The 20391-nt window shown below is 40.2% G+C and overlaps 2 protein-coding genes across 3 annotated transcripts in view; one reads left to right on the top strand and one right to left on the bottom strand.

The window, feature by feature from the left end:
- The window catches only part of ALG1 (ALG1 chitobiosyldiphosphodolichol beta-mannosyltransferase), a 40215-nt gene that overhangs the window by 19016 nt on the left and 808 nt on the right, over window positions 1-20391 (bottom strand). The window contains exon 1 of one of the 2 annotated variants that reach the window (XM_027839279.1): window positions 13697-13893. The exons of the other annotated variant lie outside the window; for it this stretch is intronic. The gene's annotated coding sequence lies outside the window, so the exon portion shown is untranslated. Of the gene's footprint in view, window positions 1-13696; window positions 13894-20391 lie in introns of those variants that run through there. 2 annotated transcript variants of the gene reach the window in all.
- LOC114025773 (UPF0764 protein C16orf89 homolog) lies at window positions 10899-19638 on the top strand. The gene is made up of 8 exons (XM_027839280.1): window positions 10899-11151; window positions 13926-14075; window positions 14811-14961; window positions 15197-15314; window positions 16009-16144; window positions 16704-16808; window positions 17450-17536; window positions 18800-19638. The coding sequence occupies exons 1-8, from the start codon at window positions 10959-10961 to the stop codon at window positions 18898-18900; spliced, it is 1041 nt and encodes a 346-aa protein (XP_027695081.1). The 5' UTR covers window positions 10899-10958; the 3' UTR covers window positions 18901-19638.

Genomic DNA, 20391 nt, shown 5'->3' with positions numbered 1-20391 from the left:
AATAAATGCTTACTGATTAATTTCTAATTATAATTAATTATTCAAAATAAAATAAGGAATCAGTTGCTTCAAATAATTGAGTCTGGATTATGTATTCTTCACTATGGGTTTTGCTAATGGTCTCTTTTGAGCAGCCAAGTGTGACCAGATAGTTTTCCTTAGCTAAGCCTCTCTGCCATAACAATTTGTGTTATCATCTTTATGGACAATTTTGTAGAACCAATTGCTTACATTATTAAGTTAGATTTGCATCGAATTAAGAGTGCACATATTCTTTCCTATGCTTTAGGACAGAGGCAGAAAAGGAAAAGGTCTATGCTTTCTGAATTTTATTGCACCAGATAAATTGCATAGTGATAGTGAAAATCAGTCTTGATGTACTTAGGTATCAGTTATTCTATTCTATCCAGTGTAGGGAATTTAAGCTTCTTTGTTGCAGTTCAGGATTAGTACTTTTACTAAGTAAAATATCTTATAGTGCTAAATTTAAGTCCAGATTATGCAAGGATGTCTGAATTCCTTTGACTGAAATTCTCAAACCTACAAACTACCTGTGAACATTGCTACAGGAGCCATAGCATCTACTCATGTGCTGTCCAAGGTACTAATCAGCATGATAAGTATTTGAGAGCTAGACTCCTAAGCTGAAACACCTCAAGAATCATTAAGCCTTATGGCTAGTAGAGACTTTTAAGTTCAGGAAATCCTATTTCTTCCAAGTATGATCATCTTTAAACCATCCCACATGATAGGAAGTTATTCCATACATAATACCCTCCATAGGAGATTACACAACCTCCTCTAGCTGATGATTTCTAATATATATTCCCAGCTATGCTGCAAGATGGGAAGCAACTAGGTATTATTTTTTGTATGACAGAGCATTTAAATTTGGAGTCAAAGGACCTACATTTAAATTTTACTGCATGTGTAACCTAAGGGATATCATTTAGTCTTCTAGGACTCAGTTTACTCTTCTATGAAATAAGGAGGCTGGATTAAATAATCTCTGAGATTCTTTCAAGTTTAAATCCTTTGAGTTAAAAAGATTTTGTGAATGTGGCCATCATGAGAAAAGTGCACCTCTCTCAAGATAACCACAGGGTAGAGTTTCTTGGGATAGTAAGGACCAAGAATTGAGTCCAGTGACCTTTGAAGTCTGATATTGGCTGCCTGATAGAATTTGGTTTGTTGCTGATGTTGACCTCTGCCATGAGGTATTTACTCATTGGAAGCTTCCTGGAACTGGATAAACCACATATGTTCACCATGTATGAGAGCAAAGTTTTCCTGTTTTCATTAGCAACTGTAATGGAAAAGTCATAGGATCATAAAATCATAGATTTAGAACTGAGGACTCTAGAAGTCATTGAATCCACCATCCTCATTTTACAGATGAAGAAATTGAGGCACAAAAATGTTGTGTGACTTGCATTCATGTAAGATTTTCTCATCCTTCTGTGGATGTTTTGAATACAAGCCTTTTGGGAAGTAAGGCTTCATCAGCTTCAGTAGAAGCCAAGAGAAGTTACAATAGGAGTTTTGGATATGAAAGGCAAAAGTGGGAAGCAAACATAAAGTGGATGTCAGAACAAATTGAGTAGAGGATTAAATCAAATTATTTCTAACTTCATTAATTCATCCAATAAGCAATTATTAAGCACATATTAAGCACAATTCAGTGGGTTTATGAATTATATGTATGAGACAAGATATGTATATTTATGTGACTGATTACTGTACAGTAAAAAGAATTTGTCAAATCACTTTATGTTCAATTTATAGGTTTGAACATGATAAAACAAAGATTATTCTCATCCACAAATATGTTTCAGGGCTTATTTTACTTGTAGTCAGTAGGATAAATGGCAACTGTCATATCTTGAAAATTAAGACACCACCAAAAGAAAAAAAAGATCACTGACTGGTTCTCTTGCAAATATAGGCTATAGCTGATGTATTCCCCTCCCCTCCCTACCCCAGAAAGGTACTGGAATTCTCCAGTGTTCTTTTCTTCCCTATTCTCACACTATTCTCATCTTCATCCCCTGAATCTGAGCTCAGTCTAATAATGTAACATGGCATATCTCTTGGAAGGGATGTAGGGGACCACAGTGCAATTGCTTACACTACATCCCCTCATAGGACTTTAGGAACAGATGAGTATTTGCTTTGCTTCCATCATGACTCAGTTCATGATGAGTTTAATTCTCCAGATGCTGTCTTCCCTAGGATTGCTAAAGTCCCTTCCGCACTGCTACATCCCACAAAGGACATGAGTATCTCATTGGACAAGGCAGAGGAGAAGAGGGCAGAGGCCCTGCCCAGAGAGGTTGAGCCTCTCCTGGGAGTGCATTATTGCTCTGGTTGAGGGTTCTGCAAAGCCCAGTAGGGTAGGAGACCCAGGCACAGCTAGGCTGTAAGTTATAGGAAAGACCATCCAAGTTGATAAAAAAAAAATCACAGAACCATTTGAACTCCTGAAATAAAAAGTATTGTAGCATTCAAAACCCTCCACAATCTAATACCATGCTACCTTCCTAGTCTTTTCTCAAGCTATTTTCCCTTATTCGGCCAAATTGGCTTACTTATTATTCCATGCTTTGGTTTTACCTTGTGACTTGGTAGAGATTTCTATGCCTGTAAGAAGTTCTGCCCCACTTCACTTCACCCCCTACTCCATTTCTATCTATTGACTTTTTTTTTTTTGCTAGGTAATGGGGTTAAGTGACTTGCCCAGGGTCACACAGCTAGTGAGTGTCAAGTGTCTGAGGCTGGATGTGAACTCAGGTCTTCCTGAAGCCAGAACCGGTGCTCTATCCACTGAGCCATCTAGTTGCCCCCCATTGAACTTCTTCACCTTCTCCAAAATCCAACTCAGGTACTACTGCCTTCGTGATTTCCCTCATTCTACTGCCCCCCTCCCACTTAGAACTTAATCTTCTTCAATCCCTTGGTGTTCTAGAATTGCTCAATCTACTCTGATTTCTCTACATTTAATCATTTTCTTACTTGTATTATAGTTATTCGTTTACATGGTTCATTTTGCTACTAGACTATATGGTCTTTAAGGGCAGGGACTATTGGAGTTCCCAGGTTCCATAACAAAACGTTCTACACACAGAAGGAAGGAAATAAATTCACTCCAAAAAAGGGTGTGGGTCTCTGTGTCTCCAATGTATGTATGTGTGTGTGTGTGTGTGTGTGTGTGTGTTTGAATTCATTCCCCACAGGGGTGGGGAACAGCAGGGGAGGGTGGGGTTGAGAAACTAGCGTTAGCCCCTTTCAAAGCAGTCTGATTGGAGAAGTCGCCCTCTCGTATCCCAGCATCTTTTGCTCTTCTAGGTTGGGCAAACAAAACAGCCAAACAAAAGAGGGAGGACCCTTGCCCTTGGGGAGAGTAAAGGTTATTGGATACTGTCTAGTTTCCGTCAAATACACAAAGAAGTATAAGCAGCTACAAGGACAGGAGTCCGCTTCGGGCAGTCCGGAAGGGCTGCCAGGAGGGCGAGTCTGAAGCAAGTACATGAACGAAATCCACGCTCTGTCTGCACTGGGCAAAGAGTGTGGCGAGAAGCCCCTGGGGCTTCACCCCTTAAACAGCTCCCCTCTAGCCCAAGCACATTCGGCCGCCGCCGCCGTATTATTGCTCCCTCAACAAGAGCCGAATGAACAGCTGCAAAGAGAAAATTTCATCAGGGGCAGCCACCCTGGCCATCCCACCGAAGGCACGTGCACCTGCTTCAGCTCCGAAGCTGGAGGGAGGAGCCAAGTGCGCAGCCTCAGACCTGGGGCGGGGAGGGGGCGGGGGGGGGCGGGGAGCCCTAGGAGACCAGAGTGAGAGTGAGAGCGAGGCCGTGGGGGCGGGGCTAAGGATGAAGTAGTGGGACCAGGCTTTGACCCTACCCAGGGGCAGACTGGCAGGATGCGGGATTCAGGATGCAGGCTCTGGGACATGGGGCCGTTAAAGTGATGAAACCAGCCCACAAGGACAAGCATCCCCCACAAACCCTGGAATCCCCCGACCGTACCCCCCACTCCCGCCAAGACTAAATCGTCCTACGCCCTTCAATCCAAGCAGGGGGTAGTTGATGGGGATGGCTGGCCCCTTCTTGGGGGCTCTTGGACTTAGGGTGCTAGGCATTTTCCAATGGGGTTTGAGGGGAGTTGATGATGGTGGTAGTCTGAGTTTTAGATGGTAGATGGTAGATGAGTTTTCATCACAACCCTGTGAGATGGTGCAAGTATTATTTTCCCATTTCACAAAGAGGGAAATTAAGGTTACAGAGATTTAATTAATTTGACCAGGTCGCAAACCCAAGTCTTCTCAGACCATATCAGTCAACTAGTATTTATTAACTGCCTACTATGTACCAGGCACTGTTCTAAACTCAGGGGTAACAAAGAAAGGCAAAAATAAAACAGTCCCTGCTCTCAAAGAGTTCAGTCTAATGAGAATGTTACCATGCAAACAATTACAAACAAGATATATACAGGATAAACTGGGGGTAGTTTCAGGGAAGGCGGTAAGATTGAGGATGTAAAACTTTACTATAGAGCAGAATTCAATTTCAGTTCAATAAACATCTAAATGTCTATTGTGGCAAGGCATTGTGCTATGTGCTGGGGATACAAAGGCAAAACAAAAGTTTCTGCTCTCAAGAAGTTTTGATTTCACCCAGAGAAAATGAGCATGATCTTTCAGGGGAGGAGGTGGATATTCAACTAAATAGTGACTTCCATACCTTCCAGATAAAAAGACCAGAGCTCAACAGAAAATTTGATCTTCAAATACAAGATTCAAGAGAGACATAAAAAGGTAAACAGGACAGAAAGAAGCATGTTATTAATAAGGGCAAACTCTTTACATCCCAACAAGGGAAGATGACACTTGTAACTCTTGAGAACTGTATTGTTATTATACCATGTTAAATATAATAAAGGGGGTGGGTACAAATTGACTTTGATGTAATGATGAAAAAAATCTTATCAAGTGGGTTAAAGGGATCCAAGTAAGTGAATTAGTCTGATCTAAGAAAATGTACTGAGAGAAAAGGAAAGGAAGAGGCAGACAAGGGTAAATTACATCACAGGAAAAGGCACCAAAACCTATTACAGCAGAGGGAAAGAAGGGAGGGAGATGAGCATTATTTGAACCTTACTCTCATCAGATTTGGCTCAAGAAGGGAATAACATAATCAGTTAGGTATAGAATTCTAACATGCCCTATAGGCCGTAGGAGGGATAAGGGGAAAGAAAAGGGAGGGAGCTAATAGAAGGGAGGTGGAACTGAGGGAGGTGGTGGTCAAAAGCAAAACATTATTGAGGAGGGAAAAGGAGAAAGGAGAAAGAAAAGCATAAACGGGGAGGGCAGAGGGGAAAGGATGGAGAGAAAGACACAGATAGTAATCGTGAATATGATATATGAATGTAATGGAATACTGTTGTGCTATAAGAAATGATGAACAGGCAGACTTCAGATAAACCTGGAAAGACTTGTATGGTTTGTTGCTGAGTGAAGTGAGCAGAACCAGTAGAATGTTGTACACAATAACAGCCACTTTGTGCGATGACTAATATTGATAGACTTAACCCTTCCCAGCAATACAGAGATCTAAGACATCTCCAAAAGCCTCATGATGGAAAATGCTATCCACATCCAAAGAGAGAACTATGGAGTATGAATGCAGATCAAAGCATACTATTTGCTATTTTTTTCTTCTGTTGGGTTCTGTTTCCTCTTTCTGGTGGTTCCTCCTCTTAGTTCTAATTCTTACTTACAACATCACTAATGTGAAAATATGTTTAATCGGAATGTATATGTATAGCCTATATTAGATTGTGTGCCATCTTGGGGAGGGAGGTAGGGAGGGAGGGGGAGAAAAATTTAAAACTCAAAAGCTTATGGAAGTGATTGTTGATAAATTAAAATAAATTAGTAAAAAAATTAAAAAAGTTTTGATTTCAAGGAGGAGAGAGAGAAGAAGGAAATATTTACTTAGCAAAGTTAATATAAGATGGTTTGAGGCAGGCATGAGCACTAACAATTAGGGGTATCAGGAAAGGTTGTTCAAAAGAGGTGGCACCTGAATTCAAGCTTTGAAGGAAACTAGGGAATAAAAGAAGCTGAAGAGAGGATGGAATGCATCCCAAATCAAGCAGTGGGAAGAAGGATGCTGTGCATTGAGTGCACTTGTAAGCTGGAGTGGAGTAGCAGAAAGTTTGTCCTTTTGTTTTCACTGGCCTGTGCTCTTATGTGTGCAGTTGCTCCTTCCACCCCAGTGTATAGGGCTGATTTTTCTTTCGAACCAGATGTGGGAAAGTAATGGGAAGAGGACCATGGTGACCAAGGTCTCATTTCTCCATACCAGTCCAGTTCCTCTTCCAGTCAAAGCTGCTAATTCATTTGTCTGAAAAGATCTAGATCTAAGTTTGTCTCTGTTCTAGGAAGTTATAAAATTGAATCTATTGAACCTTTAGTTCACACCAAAATCTTACACAGGAAATACCCAAGATGGATAGATAGCTGAATGAATGAACAAACAGAATTATAAAAGCTAGAATTTTATTTTATCCTCACAACAACCCTGGGAGGTAGACACTATTCTCTCCATTTTACAAGGTAAGAAAACTGAGGCAGACATTAAGTGATTTTCCCAAGGTCATATTGGTTTGAGGTTGGATTTGAACTGAGGACTTCCTGACTAGCCCAGCACTGTATCCACTGCCCTATCTAGCTACCTCTAAAAAGCATTTGCTGATCACTTATTATGACCAAAGCACTGTTCTAAGCACCAGGGATACAAAAAGAAAAGCAAGTCAACCTCTTCTCTCAAGGAATTGACATTCTAATTATATGTATGTGTATATACACACATATGCACAAATACACACAACCACATATATGTATATATGTGTATATGTGTATGTATAGCCATTTTTAGCTGAAAGTCAGTTGGAAAGGCCCAGTGGTCCTAATGTACTTGCTTTGGTGTAATTTCCTTTTATTAAAAACCATGTATGTTTGTTATGCCAACTGATGTGATAGTATCAAGGATTTTTATATTAAGAACATTCTTTTCTGCATTTTCAGGAGTTGTGGATGCTGAGGAGACATGAGCTTTAGCATCTTCGAAGGCAGGAGCTAGCATCGTCTGCACAAAGGTTCCTTCCCTGGTTGATTGCTTGGGGCTGGGATAGAATCTGACCTGGTGGACTGAAGGGCATGTCTGTTCCTTAAGACTTTTGAGGCAAAGGTCCTGGGCCATCACCATTGAGTTCTAAGGGAAAGTGGGGGTGAAGGGGGTGGTGGTGGTGGTTTGGCCCACCTGGCCTACCAATGCTGTCTCCTGTCTCAAGGTACCCTCAAGGCACCTTGCTGCAACATATTCATAGTTCAATGGCTAACCATATTCATAATACTTAAAATGCAAAAAATAAACAGAAACAAATTCCTAAGAAACAGGGATTCAGAGAATAAGCACACATCTCCTAGGAAAGTTTCTGGTCTCAGCAGTCCTAACAGGTCTAATTACCCAGCATTGCCCCTATACTACTCAGGCCTAACTGTCATACACAGCTTCTATCTTGTAGTCAAATGTTCAGGATCTCTTGGCTGGCACTCTTCCACTACAGTTTTCCAGGGCACTCTCTCAGTCCCCAGTGTATTTGCCAGCGGTGGCAGCAACTCCTCTCTTTCTACACTGGTGCTCCTCTGCCCTGCCTCAGAAAGGTAGGAACTAGCTTTGTCAACCAAAGTCTGGCCAAAGTCAGGGCAGCCCCACAGGGATCAAAGAGGGAAGAAATTGCCTGAACTAGCAGACATTCCTTCCCAGCTCCCTAATCTCCTTAACACCACCAGTACAGTGCTATACCAGCATGTGGGAAAGCTTTTTGGAAGGCATGGAAACTAAAAGTGGAACACCCTGGTCAGAAAACAGCAAGTTTGCCAATTTGAGTAGAACATGGAAAATAATAAGAAATTGGGCTGGAAAGGTCAGCCAAACAAATGAAAAAAAATTCTCCAAAAGACTAATAATTAGAAAATTTCAAATTAAAGCAACTCTGAGGTTTTATCTCATAGCCATCAGATTGACTGAGATGACAAAATAGGAAAATGAGATGTTGGAGGGGCTAAGGGAAAAGAAAAGCATTGATGCAATGTTGTTGAAACTGTGAATTGGTCTGGTCATTCTGGAAAGCAATTTGGAGCTATGCCATGAAAGTCATTAAATTGTATATGCCCTTGGGTCCAGTGATACCACTACTAGGACTATTCCCCTAAAGAGATCAAAGAAAGATGAAAAGAACCCATACATACAAAATGTTTTGTAGCAGCTCTTTTGGTTGAAGCAAAGTGTTGGAAATGAAAGGGGTACCCATCCATGTGGGAAATGATTAAACAAATTGTGGTATATGAATAATGAGATACTGTTGTGTTATAAAAAAGGGGAATGGTTTCAAAGGAACCTGGAAAGTTTGGTACGACATGATGAAGTGAGAAGAACCAGGAGAACAATTTATACAATAACAAAATTGTAAAGAAAATCTTGAAAGATGTAAGAATCTGGATCAATGAGTTGACTAACTGTGATTCCATGCTGCTTCACTCCTAAAAGAGGGAATGACTTCAAGATGCAGAATGAGACATATTATTTATTTATTTGCTTTTTGGTGAGGCAATTGGGGTTAAGTGACTTACCCAGGCTCACACAGCTAGTAAGTGTCATGTGTCTGAGACTGGATTTGAACTCATGTCCTTCTGACTTCAAGGCCAGAGCTCTATCCACTGCACCACCTAGCTGCCCCGAGACATGTTTTTTAGACATGGCCAATGTGAGAATTTGTTTTGCATAACTATGTGTATTTGTTGCAAGGGCTTTGTTTATCTAGTTTTTCAATTGGAGGAGGAGGTGGGGAAGAGAAAAAAAATAAATGCTTTTTAATTGGGCAGAGCTTTTTTTTTTTTTTTTTTAAAGAAAGGTAAGCTAGAGATAGAATTTGAAATATTCTGAATGCCAGGCTGTGTACTTTGTATTTTATTCTACAGCCAAAATGAAACAAAATTCTTGAGCTAAGGAGTGATATAGTCAGACAGATGCCTTAGGAAAATTATTTTAATAGTCATGTGGAAGATAGAGAAGGGAACTTGGAAGTAGGAAGACCAATTAGGAGATGTTACAAGAGTTGAATAAAGCTTGAAGTATGATGCAGTGGCCACATGAATCGAGAGCAGAGATGGATTTGAGAAATGTCTTGAAGGTAGAAATGACATGATTTGACAATTGATTGGAAATAGTTGGTGAAAGAGAAGCTAGGGTCAGAGATGACTCCAAAATTGTGACTTGGATGACTGGGAGAATGATTGTGCCCTCAACAGAAAGAGGGAAGTTTAGAGGAGAAGCAAATTTAGTATCTGGGGGAAGAGGAGGAGTTAACATTTTGGTTCTGAGTTGAGTCTGAGATTCCATTGTGAATCTAGATAGAGACACTATGTATAGACTTGGGAGACATCTTGTAAAGTTGATAACTGCGACTTATGGTGGTATATGAGACCACTTTGGCAAAGAGCAGGTATATTTAGGGGCTACAGGTGTGAAAGAACACAGGATTTAGAGTTGGAAACAACCCTTGAAATCATCCAGTCAGAAAAGTTTAGAGAGCTTGAATACTGGAAAGAAAAATGAGCCCTTTGTTCCTACTCTCTGCTCTAAATGTTGTACCTAACCAGATCACACCTATCAGATTGGCTAACATGACAAAACAGGAAAATGATAAATGTTGTAGAAGATGTGGGGAAATTGGAACACTAATGCATTGTTAGTGGAGTTGTGAAATGATCTAACCATTTTGGAGAGCAATTTGAAACTATGCCCGAAGGGCTATAAAAATGTGCATACCCTTTGACCCAGTAATAGCACTTCTAGGGCTGTATCTCGAAGAGATCATACAAATGGGAAAAGGACCCACATATACCAAAATATTTATAGCAGGTCTTTCTGTGGTGGCAAAAAATTGGAAATTGAGGGATTACCCATTAATTGGAGAATGACTGAACAAGTTGTGGTATATGAATGTAATAGAATACTATTGTGCTGTAAGAAATGATGAGCAAATGGACTTCAGACAAACCTGTAAAGATTTGTATGGTCTGATGCTGAGCGAAGTGAACAAAACCAGGAGAACATTGTACATGGGAACAGCCACAGTGTGTGATAACTAACTTTGATAGACTTAGCTCTTTTCAGTAATGCAAGGATCTAAGACATCTCCAAGTCTCATGATGGAAAATGCTATCCACATCCAGAGAAAGAACTACAGAGTTTGAATGCAGATTGAAGCATACAATTTGCCCTTTTTTCTTCTTTTGTTTTGTTTTGTTACTTCTTTCTTGTGGTTCCTCTTATTGGTTCTAATTCTTCTTTACAATATGACTAATATGAAAATATGTTTAATAGGAATGAATATGTAGAGTCTATATCAGATTGCATGCTGTCTTGGAGAGGGAGGTGGGGAGAGAGAGGGAGAAAATTTAAAGCTCAAAAGCTTATGGAAGTGATTGTTGAAAACTAAAAATTAATTAATTAAAAAATTAAAAAAAGTAAATGCTGTACCTAAGATTTCCAAACTATTTGGTCAAAATGTATTCTTGAGCCACTAACCCCAGCTACCACTTAAGCCAGTCACACTGAGGCCCCCAGGGGTTCCAAATTATGGGCAAAGCATACCTTTTGCATAGACCTTTACCCACTATTCAGGACCAGTGCCAAATCAGCAGCTCTAGAGTGCAAAGTGACCTTTCTATGGGCACTTACTTATATGCTTGTTTCTAATAGTAAACGTCTTTGTTACTCCTTTTGTCCAGTGAGAAGAAGGAGGAGGAAAGAGGGTGGAGAGTATGTGAGGCACCTAGTGCAGGAGCTGCTGTGAACATTTGGCTGAGTGTAGGGGACTAAGACATGTACCTACTGGGGCTGCGGCTGCTGCCATTGCTGTTGCCACTCTTATCTCTCCAACAGCAGGACCTCTCAGAGAACAAAGTGGCCATAGGGAGGATGATCCTTCCTGCCCTGGAGAAAGCCACATCATTCATGGAGAAGAGATTCAGGGAGCTTAACCTGGATGGAGTGGTGGGATTCTGGGTACTAGAAGGTAGTGTGACTTCCTCTCTTCCACAGGATGACTAGCAAAGAAGATTGTTTTAAGATTTTTCAACTCATATGCTAACATTAGGCATGGGATATTAGCTGAAGCTGAACTTTATGTTTTGGTAATTTAGGAAGAGTACAGATTTTTTTTTTCCTCATTTGGCCTCTGACTGCCTGGAGGATACCCTTGCCTTGTACCTCTTGGGTTTTTAGAAGTAAACAGAATTATGTTAAACAATGAATAAAAAATTTTGGAGGCATAGGTCCCTAAAGAATGCTATAGTCCAGTTTCCCAAAGCAAAGCAAACAGTCTCTTTGGCTCATTTTCTTTTCTTATTATACTAACAAGGTAGGAGATAATATTCTTGTTTAACAGAGAGTTAAATAAAAACATTTCTATTAGTTCTCTGGATCATCTGTGGACAAACTGTTCTTCTACTCTTACCTCAGCTCATAACGTATTGTAACCAAAGACATTGAGAGTTTCTGGGAAAACGGATGAAGTGTTTGTTCAGCTTTGGAAGAGGAAAGTAGTCATGATAATATACTGGAGAAAGGCCAAGTCAAACAGAGAGAAAACTCCACTCTGGTGTGGGACCAGTTGTAACCTCTTAGACTGGTAATAACTATCCTTAAGGGAGCAAACAGCCTGGGTCTCAAGATCTTGGTTTGGGATTGTTTCCATTAGGCTTCTACCTACAAAAGTAATCCTCTCACTGGAGGTAATGGGAGCCCTTCTTAATCCTATTCCATGTTGGCTGCTTGCTCAGCCCTCCTGCAACTGGAATTTGTGGAGCCAGAAAATCCTAGGAGATGATGTTGCTAGGGTTTGAAGCAGATTTGCTTATGTCCATGTGGTCTGGATTTGCGCCATACTATGTATAATGAATTTTTTTTCCCCAGCAGGCTCTTCTCACCTACTATCCCAAACCTAAGAGATTACCAAGAAAATGACCCCAGTATTGGGACCCTAGGATGAAAGGGAAAGTGCTCATCTCTAGTTCTTACTGAGAAAGGTGGGAGGATAGTAGGGGTTTTTGTTGACCATGTTAATGACTAAGAGGAGAAAGAAAAAAATTGCAACCCTGGAAAATACCTAACACCGTTTTCCCTACTCCTCTGGGACACACAACAATTATTATTCTAGATGAGGGGTGGGGAACTTGTGGCCTTGAAGCCACAAGTGGCCTTGGGTGGGGCCTTTTGACTGAGTCCAATTTTACAGAACAAATCCTTTTATTAAGGGGATTTGTTCTGTGAAGTTTGGATTCAAAGGGCCCTAGACCCTTTGAATTTTTTTTTAATGTAGCCTCAGGCAGAATTTAGTTGAGCTCTTCTACTATGGCCATTTCATTCTTCAACTTTCTTTTTATAAATTTATTTTTATTAATTTATTTTGATTTATCAATAATCACTTCCATAAGCTTTTGAGTTTAAAATTTTTCTCCCCCTTCCTCCCACCCAAGATTGTGCACAATTTGATATAGGCTATACATTTATATTCATATTAAGCATATTTTCACATTAGTGATGTTGTAAGTAAAAATTAAAACCAATAGGAGGAACCATCAGAAAGAGGAAACAAAACTCAACAGAAGAGAAAAAAAATAGCAATTCAACTTCCAAAGTCCTTTCTTTGGATGTGGATAGCATTTTCCATCACAAGGCCTCTGGAGATGTCTTAGATCCTTGTATTGCTGGGAAGGGTTAAGTTTATCAATATTAGTCATCACACAACATGGCTGTTATTGTGTATAATGTTCTCTTGGTTCTGCTCACTTCACTCAGCATCATATCATAGTCTTTACAGGTTTTTCTGAAGTCAGCCTGCTCATCATTTCTTATGGCACAATAGTATTCCATCCCATTCATATATCACAACTTGCTCAGCCATTCCCTAACTGATGGGCATCCTCTCAATTTCCAATTCTTTGCCACCACAAAAAGAGTTGCTATGAGTATTTTTGTAAATGTGGGTCCTTTTCCCATTTGTATGATCTCTTTGGGATATAGCCCTAGAAGTGCTATTGCTGGGTCAAAGGGTATGCACATTTTTATAGCCCTTTGGGCATAGTTCCAAAGTGCTCTCCAAAATGGTTGGATCATTTCACAACTCCACCAACAATGCATTAGTGTTCCAATTTTGCCACATCTTCCCCAACATTTATCATTTTCCTGTTTTGTCATGTTGGCCAATCTGATAGGTGTGATGTGATACCTCAGAGTTGTTTTGATTTGCATTTCTCTAATCAATAGTGATTTAGAGCATATTTTCATATGACTATAGATGGCTTTAATTTCTTCATCTGAGAACTGTCTGTTCATATCCTTTGACCATTTATCAATTGGGGAATCATTCTGCAACTTTCTAGAGATCTAATCCTCCACAAACTACAAAAATTCATACATATGATTCCCTTTAATGACTTCATTCATTCCCAGAACACCTCAGTGAAGAGAAAAGGGGACTTAATCTTGAGGAAAATGGGTAGAATTTAGAAAAAGATTTGCCTTGGGTCATAGCAGAGAAAATTAAGGGCTGAAGTTACCTTGCTTCCAGTTTCCCAGTTCTTCCAATCCCAGTTCCACTCATAAAGAAGGGTAGGGAGTAATACCTTGTTGTTGGTAGAAAGAACTAGAAAGATGACAGTGGGAGTTCAGGCGTCTGCCTAAATAATGCACAGGAATAAAATTCAGACACATTTCTCTGAATAAGAAGAGCCAAAGCACACCAGTGGGGCTAGATCTGATTCACAGGGCTGTCATATTCCTTCACAGTGCAACTAAAAGGTGTCTTGGAGAAATGGGGCCAGGAGCCTGCCCTAAAGCCCTTGAGCCTGAGGGTAGAGAACATAGTGAAGAAGTTGTTACCCCTCATCACCAGAGCCACAATCTACCTCAAGCTCAGTGACTCTATGTACTTCAAAGGTAAATATTGTGCAAGTCAGGAGGTTTATTTGCTAGGGAAACTAATCTAATCTCCCTCGCTTGAATGATTCTGGCAAACCTATGGGGTTGGGTAGACAAACTGCCATCCAGCCTCCTAACAAAGTACACAGGAACTCAACTGAGAGGAATTAGCAGAAAGTGTCTCCTTTCACAGTCCTTTCTGACTCTAAAAAGCTCCCTCTGGCACCTCCAGGTCTCTCTACCTGGAGAAATGGGGCCACAGTGGAAGTTTATGTTTAAATGACATGTCATTGTATGTCATTCTGTATAGATACTCTAATTGTGGCTAGGTCTTATAAGACTCCCTCACTTTCTAACCAAACTAGAAGCACTTGTTTGTTCATTCTTTAGAGAAAATTAAGTATGATCCATCAGTAATGCTCTTCTTTGGGGTTTATTGTGAGTTCCTCCAGGACCAGGACTGTCTTTCACCTTTCTTTGTATCCCCAGTGCTTATGACACTTAACAAATATTTATTTGACTGACTGACAGTAGGGGTCTTTTCCTGTTGATGAGAATATATTTCCTGAATCATTTCAACTCCAGTTCTCAAGTGGTTGGTGAAGGTCGCAAGACCCTAGCCATACATTTGTGAGGCACAAGAAATTTGGGCATGGGTTATGTATGTCCAGTGCATCAGTAGGATGGAAATCTGCTATCAGAGTTTATAATTGCTTTCTCTTACTGTGATACTGGTCAATTTCACTCTGACAGAATTTCAAGAGACTCTACAGCCAGGGTTTTGGAATCTCCCTCATTCATGGAGTCAAATAAACACCTCCATGATCTACTCCAAGTTTGACAACTCAGATTTTTTTTCAGAAGAATTAAGTGATTCATGCATGGCACTCTTACTAGGAACCAAGTGAGTTTAACTGCCCTTTTTCTTTCTTCCCTGATAGAAAAGTACCACCAGCTGCCCCACTGATAATATACATACACTCCTCACAGACACTTCTCCCATTTCTATATGCTTTTGAAGCTCGACCAATTCTCCTAAAGGCAATAAGGAACTGTGTCAGTGTGGCCAGGCCTACAATTCTCCTGACCTCCATTCATTGTTTTATCCAAATAACAACCTGGGACTGCTTGCTCCTTAGGAAGGAGGGCTTGCAGCCCTGCACTGTCACTGATGTCTGCAGGGAACTCATGACTAAGCCTGGCTGCACCGGCTATACACTGTCACACCAGCTCCTCTATTTCCTGTTTGCCAAAATGGTAAGTAACTATTTAGTGGGCTAGAAGATTGCTCCAGAAGGCTGTTTTTCTTTGGCACATAGCCTGTTGCCCATGGCTTTTCCCCCTGTCTTCAAGGCACATTGCTCTAACTCACTACTCACCTACAGATTTCAGATTGAAATTGTACTCTAATTCCTAATTATTTGTATCTTCACTTGTCAGAAAGATTCTCTGCATGTTTTTTTGACTAGAAGTAAAAAAAATGTTTACTTGCATCCCTTGCCTAGTTGAATCTCTGTCAGATGCTTCTGATCCAAAATTGGAAGCGGAAGAAGTTGTTTCTAAGAGCAGTTCAATATTTCAAAACACTTTTTAAAATTCAGGAACTCCCTTGGCATAGGAAGGACTCAAAATTAATATTTGATAAGAATCAAAATGAGTAGGTGCGTAGATGGCATCTGGATCTTTGGACTACTGGTCTCTCAGAGCCTGCTATAGCTGCTGTTCCAGAAGACAACGAACGGGGTGAGTCCTAGAAAGAACTATAGGAAAGAGTTCCAATTACACATGTTGCAAGGCTTTATGCAGAAAGAACCCTGGCAAAAGCCCTCATTTTACATACACTGATAATTTCTGAGGTCCATTTCAAAATCATAGATTTCTTTCTTAACAATTGCTACTCCTTCCTACCATCAAAACGAAATTCAATGCTCCCTGGTGTTCTGGTCCCTAGAAAGGATGCTCAGATGGCCTGTTCCTCCAATCCAAGTACTACATGGATATTTTCTGTGCTAATATGATGGCATTGAATTTGAAAACTGAAGAAGTTGGATACCCATTTCTTGATCGAGATCTCTTCATGGAGAATAGTATGAATTGCTTTCCATTCTCCAGATAAGTACATATAATCCTTCTCTCTCTCTCTCTCTCTCTCTCTCTCTCTCTCACACACACACACACACATTTCTGATGACAGTTCTGACTTCCTTTTTCTACAATTCCCCTTTCCCCTAAAATGCAGACTGTCTGAACTCTTGAGTGACTGATTGATGTCAGTCCCTGCTCTTTGGGTCAGGGATAAAATAAGCTGGAATTGTTCTTTAGTTTGGAAGCCCAAATCCCATAAAAAATTTTAATCTCCCAAAAAACCTATGACTTTATCCAACATTCATTGAAGCTCTCAGTTGTTGAGGTCATGCTAACCTCAAAGTTGAACTACGTTGTGCCCCCTGTTTCTATAGCAAAGATGCAGTTTTACTCTTCTCTATCAGGCAAGAGTTCTAGTGGCTCAATACACTCAACTCTGCTCAGGTTTGTGCTGACCCCTGAGGATATAACAGGCATAACAATGGGAATAGAGGTGGGGAAGACTGCCAAAGGCACCCAGGATATTTGAGAAGATAATTAATTTCATCTTCTTTTCCTCAGTCATGTTCTGTGGAATTTCTGGATACTCAGATTTCTACAAGCCTAGATGGCTACAGATTATTCTTACCTGGCAGCAACCTAAGGAGGGATGCTTTGGGAAGCCTTGTGAGTATAGTTGACTACCTTGGTGGCAGGGAAGTTGAGCAGTTAGACACGATGAAAATGCAATCTTCCATGTCCCATCAGAAGAAATGCATTAGCAACTCATTGGAGATTTTGCAAAGATGAAAAACTATTTTCCCAAGCACTGATAATATTCGATGGAGGGAACTTTTACTGAATGCTAGGAATGTACTGTCACTACTCTTAGTGTTCATGGTCTCCATCCAAGGAGCAGAAGAGACACAATATAAAAAGAGAGGAGGGGTGTAGAGCATTGGCAGGAAAGCAAAGAACTGAGCTTAAGGCCTTACAACAGGGTTTCTGAGTTGAGATCATTTGCCTTCAGGGTCCTAAAAAGGATTTGGGCATCTAAGAGAAGTTTGCAAGAAAGAGATCTTATGAGAGAAGTAGCAGGGACTCTAGAATTGATGGAATAAACATAATGATAACTCATATTTATATAGCACTTGGCATATACAGTCATGAGTGAGAGAAACCACAAACACAGCCCCTTCAGGTTCAAGAAGTCTCCCACAACAGCACAGGGTTGTTGGAAATGAGGGTGGGGGATGGCAGGAGACATCTGTGAAAACTCAGTTTAAAGAATTTCACCTGATGTTCCTCTCTATTTTTTCTGTCCCCAGATGACAATAGAAAACAATTACCCAGAGTTGGTAAAGACCAACAACAATCATTGAGAAGAGTTAAGAGGAGAGAGAAAGGATTTTCAGGTAAAACCATCAAAAGCTAACAGGATGTCTTTCCAGTGCCCAGAAGACAAGTGGGAAAAGCCTGGGACTATACTTAGTCACCTCTTCCTACACACACATTATCCTATGCAGAGATGCCCTATATTTTACTAACAGAAATACAAGACAATTTAATAGGCATAAATTGCATTTGCTCTTCTGAAAATGCACATTTGGATTACATTCTTCAGGAAAAAGAAAACATTTCCAGGGAAGAGCCCTGGCTTCCTTCCCCCATGTCAGGTGGTCCAGAAGACTAAAAGAAGATGGTAATTTGGGGCTACAGAATGAAAAAGTGGGTTAGTAGCAAAGAACAGTTGTGATATCAGAGTTGACAGAAAGACTTGCTGCAATTTCTTGTTTTTCATATTTTAGGTGGAATTTAGTTTATTTATTTTTCTTTTCTGAAGAATTCCTCCCTAAGTTTAAGGGGCAAGCAGAGAGCAAGACAGATCCACTCTTCTTCTGGGTATTCTCCTACCATGTCAGTGTACATTTTACTCTCAGTTACCTCGGGAGTGATTAGCCAAACCCTTCCATGCTCCCTTCTCTCTTTTGGTCATTTAACTTCTCATCAACATCTCCACCTGCAAGTGGTGATAAGAAAGGAAACTCAAACAATTTTATAGGTTTGAGCAAGGGGGAAGCCATCACAAGGCCCTTGGATTTTTCTTTATCAGTGCTAGTACCTGCCAAATACTGATGACCAATTAAGAACTAATTCTCCCCACCTGCTGGAGAGAAATGACCTTATTTAGTTGTGAGGGCAGCTATTTCCTTAAGGCAGCCTAGTGATTCTGGGACTCTTCTGCAAGGTCAAAGGGGTTAACAAAGTGAATCAAATCCAGAACCTTTCAAGACCATGCATCTTTAAAAAAAAGAAGCTCATTTAACTTGGTGACAACAAAAGAAAGGACACAGGGACAGGGAGTGAGAAGCAAGGCAACCTTCATTCTGTGTGTCTGAGTCAGGTCCTTTCTCTTCACTTCTGTGAAATGGGGAAACAGTCATGGCTCACTCACATTTTCCTAGGGGTATTGTTAGAAGGAATAAAATAATCTGGGTGACACCATTTGAGGTGTTTAATAACTCTACTAAATAATTTTATGGGATTAACACATGAGCTAAAGGTCCATGCCTAAAGCTGAACAAATAAGTGATAACATCAGGGTGGAACTGTGGCAACCCTGAGCAGCAATGAAAAGCATATCTGATGGGCAGCCTAACATTATTCTTTCTCTCCAGATGGGTGTTCTTCGCACAAAACAGGTGTGGCAGTTGCAGCCTTGGGTGGCTTCCTTTATCACTCTGCAGAACATTCACCAACCATCACCAAAGCTCGTTAATGCCTCAAAACAAGCAAGCAGCAACTCAAAGGGATGATTCTATACCTGCTGAAAATGAAACATAGCTTTTTTGGTAATGCATCCCCTTAGGTCCTGAGATTACATAAATTCACCAGGAGAGTAGTGGGAAACTACAGGCAGACAAGCTAGACAAAACCAGTGTAATTGAAAATTGGGATTAGCAGAGCTAGCAGAAGGATAAAAGTAACAGTATTAACTATGTTTAGCAAAACTGGTCACCCTTATTGGCCCCCAGAAATTACTAAATTATTTTAATTTAACCAACATCAGGCATCTCTTATGTGCAGACAACTGTGCAAGATGCTCGGGGGAAAACAATTTCAATAAATAGTGCCTGTCTCATGGAATTTACAATCAAAGTGCCTCTTCCTAACTCCTTGTAATATAACACCCCTGGAAAGGTGAATCCTAGTCATTGAAGGCCAGGAAATTTTGAGGCAAAAGTTTAGGAGCAAAGACAGATATGGCAAATAGATATATGACTTTCTAGGAATAAAACACCACATTGCCCAGAATTTGAAGTAATATACTTTCCTAGCATATGCCTACTGGGGAAGCCCACTGAAATGTTTCCTTCCCACAGTCCCTTTGATTCCTTAATTAATGGCGCCTATAGAATATAAATGCTATTAGAAAATGTTTATTTTCATCTTTTGTTCTCCAGAACCTATTATCTGGAATATAGTAGGAGCTTAATAAATGCTTGTTGATTATTGATTGATCTCATTTCTAATTTGAATTGAGTATTCACAATGCCCACAAACAAAGGTCTTGTTGCTTCAGTTGACTCACTGGGTCATTACTATATGTCCTTAATAATATAGTTCTTCAGAGTGAAGAGAGTGGCCCAAATGTGATTTCACAGTCTTCCACAGCTCAGTTCCTACCAATGCCATAGCATTCTGTGTAGCCATCTTCATGGAAATTCAGGTTTCATAAAAGCTCTTGTCTACCCTGATAAACTTAGCCTTGTATTAAAATAGCACCCAAGTATTCTTTCTCACACTGTAGGACACAGGGAGAAACTTTGGAAAAGTTCTAGAGTCTAATTACACAATCCAAATTCCACAGTGACACATGGAATAGTCACGTATTAGCCCTGTTACTAAAGGAAGCATTTTCTAATTTTAAATTCAAGGCCAGATATGTAGAAATGTATCTAAATTTCTGTGGATGAAGGTCTCAAATCTATCCCATCACTAATGGACACTGCTGCAGAAGCCACAGCATGGTACTCAGCAGGCAGAGCAAGTATCAAATTCTTCTAAGAACTGGATTCTAGAGTTACAGCTGGAAGAGCCTTTTAAAGGTTAGCTAATACATCTCATTCCCTTTAGGAAGTTTCACACTTAAGTCATTAAAGAAAGGGAAGTTATTCTATATTTACTTTTTTCTATAGAAGATTCCACAACCCCTCTAGTTACTGATTTCTAAATTATATCCATTCTTTCCCCATCCTTATCTTTCCCT

This window comes from Vombatus ursinus, unplaced genomic scaffold, assembly GCF_900497805.2.
Source record: "Vombatus ursinus unplaced genomic scaffold, bare-nosed wombat genome assembly UNPS02014832.1, whole genome shotgun sequence".
Classification (NCBI taxonomy): Eukaryota; Metazoa; Chordata; class Mammalia; order Diprotodontia; family Vombatidae; genus Vombatus; species Vombatus ursinus.
The sequence above is the reverse complement of the archived record's forward strand: the minus strand, read 5'-3'. Positions and strand labels throughout refer to the sequence as shown.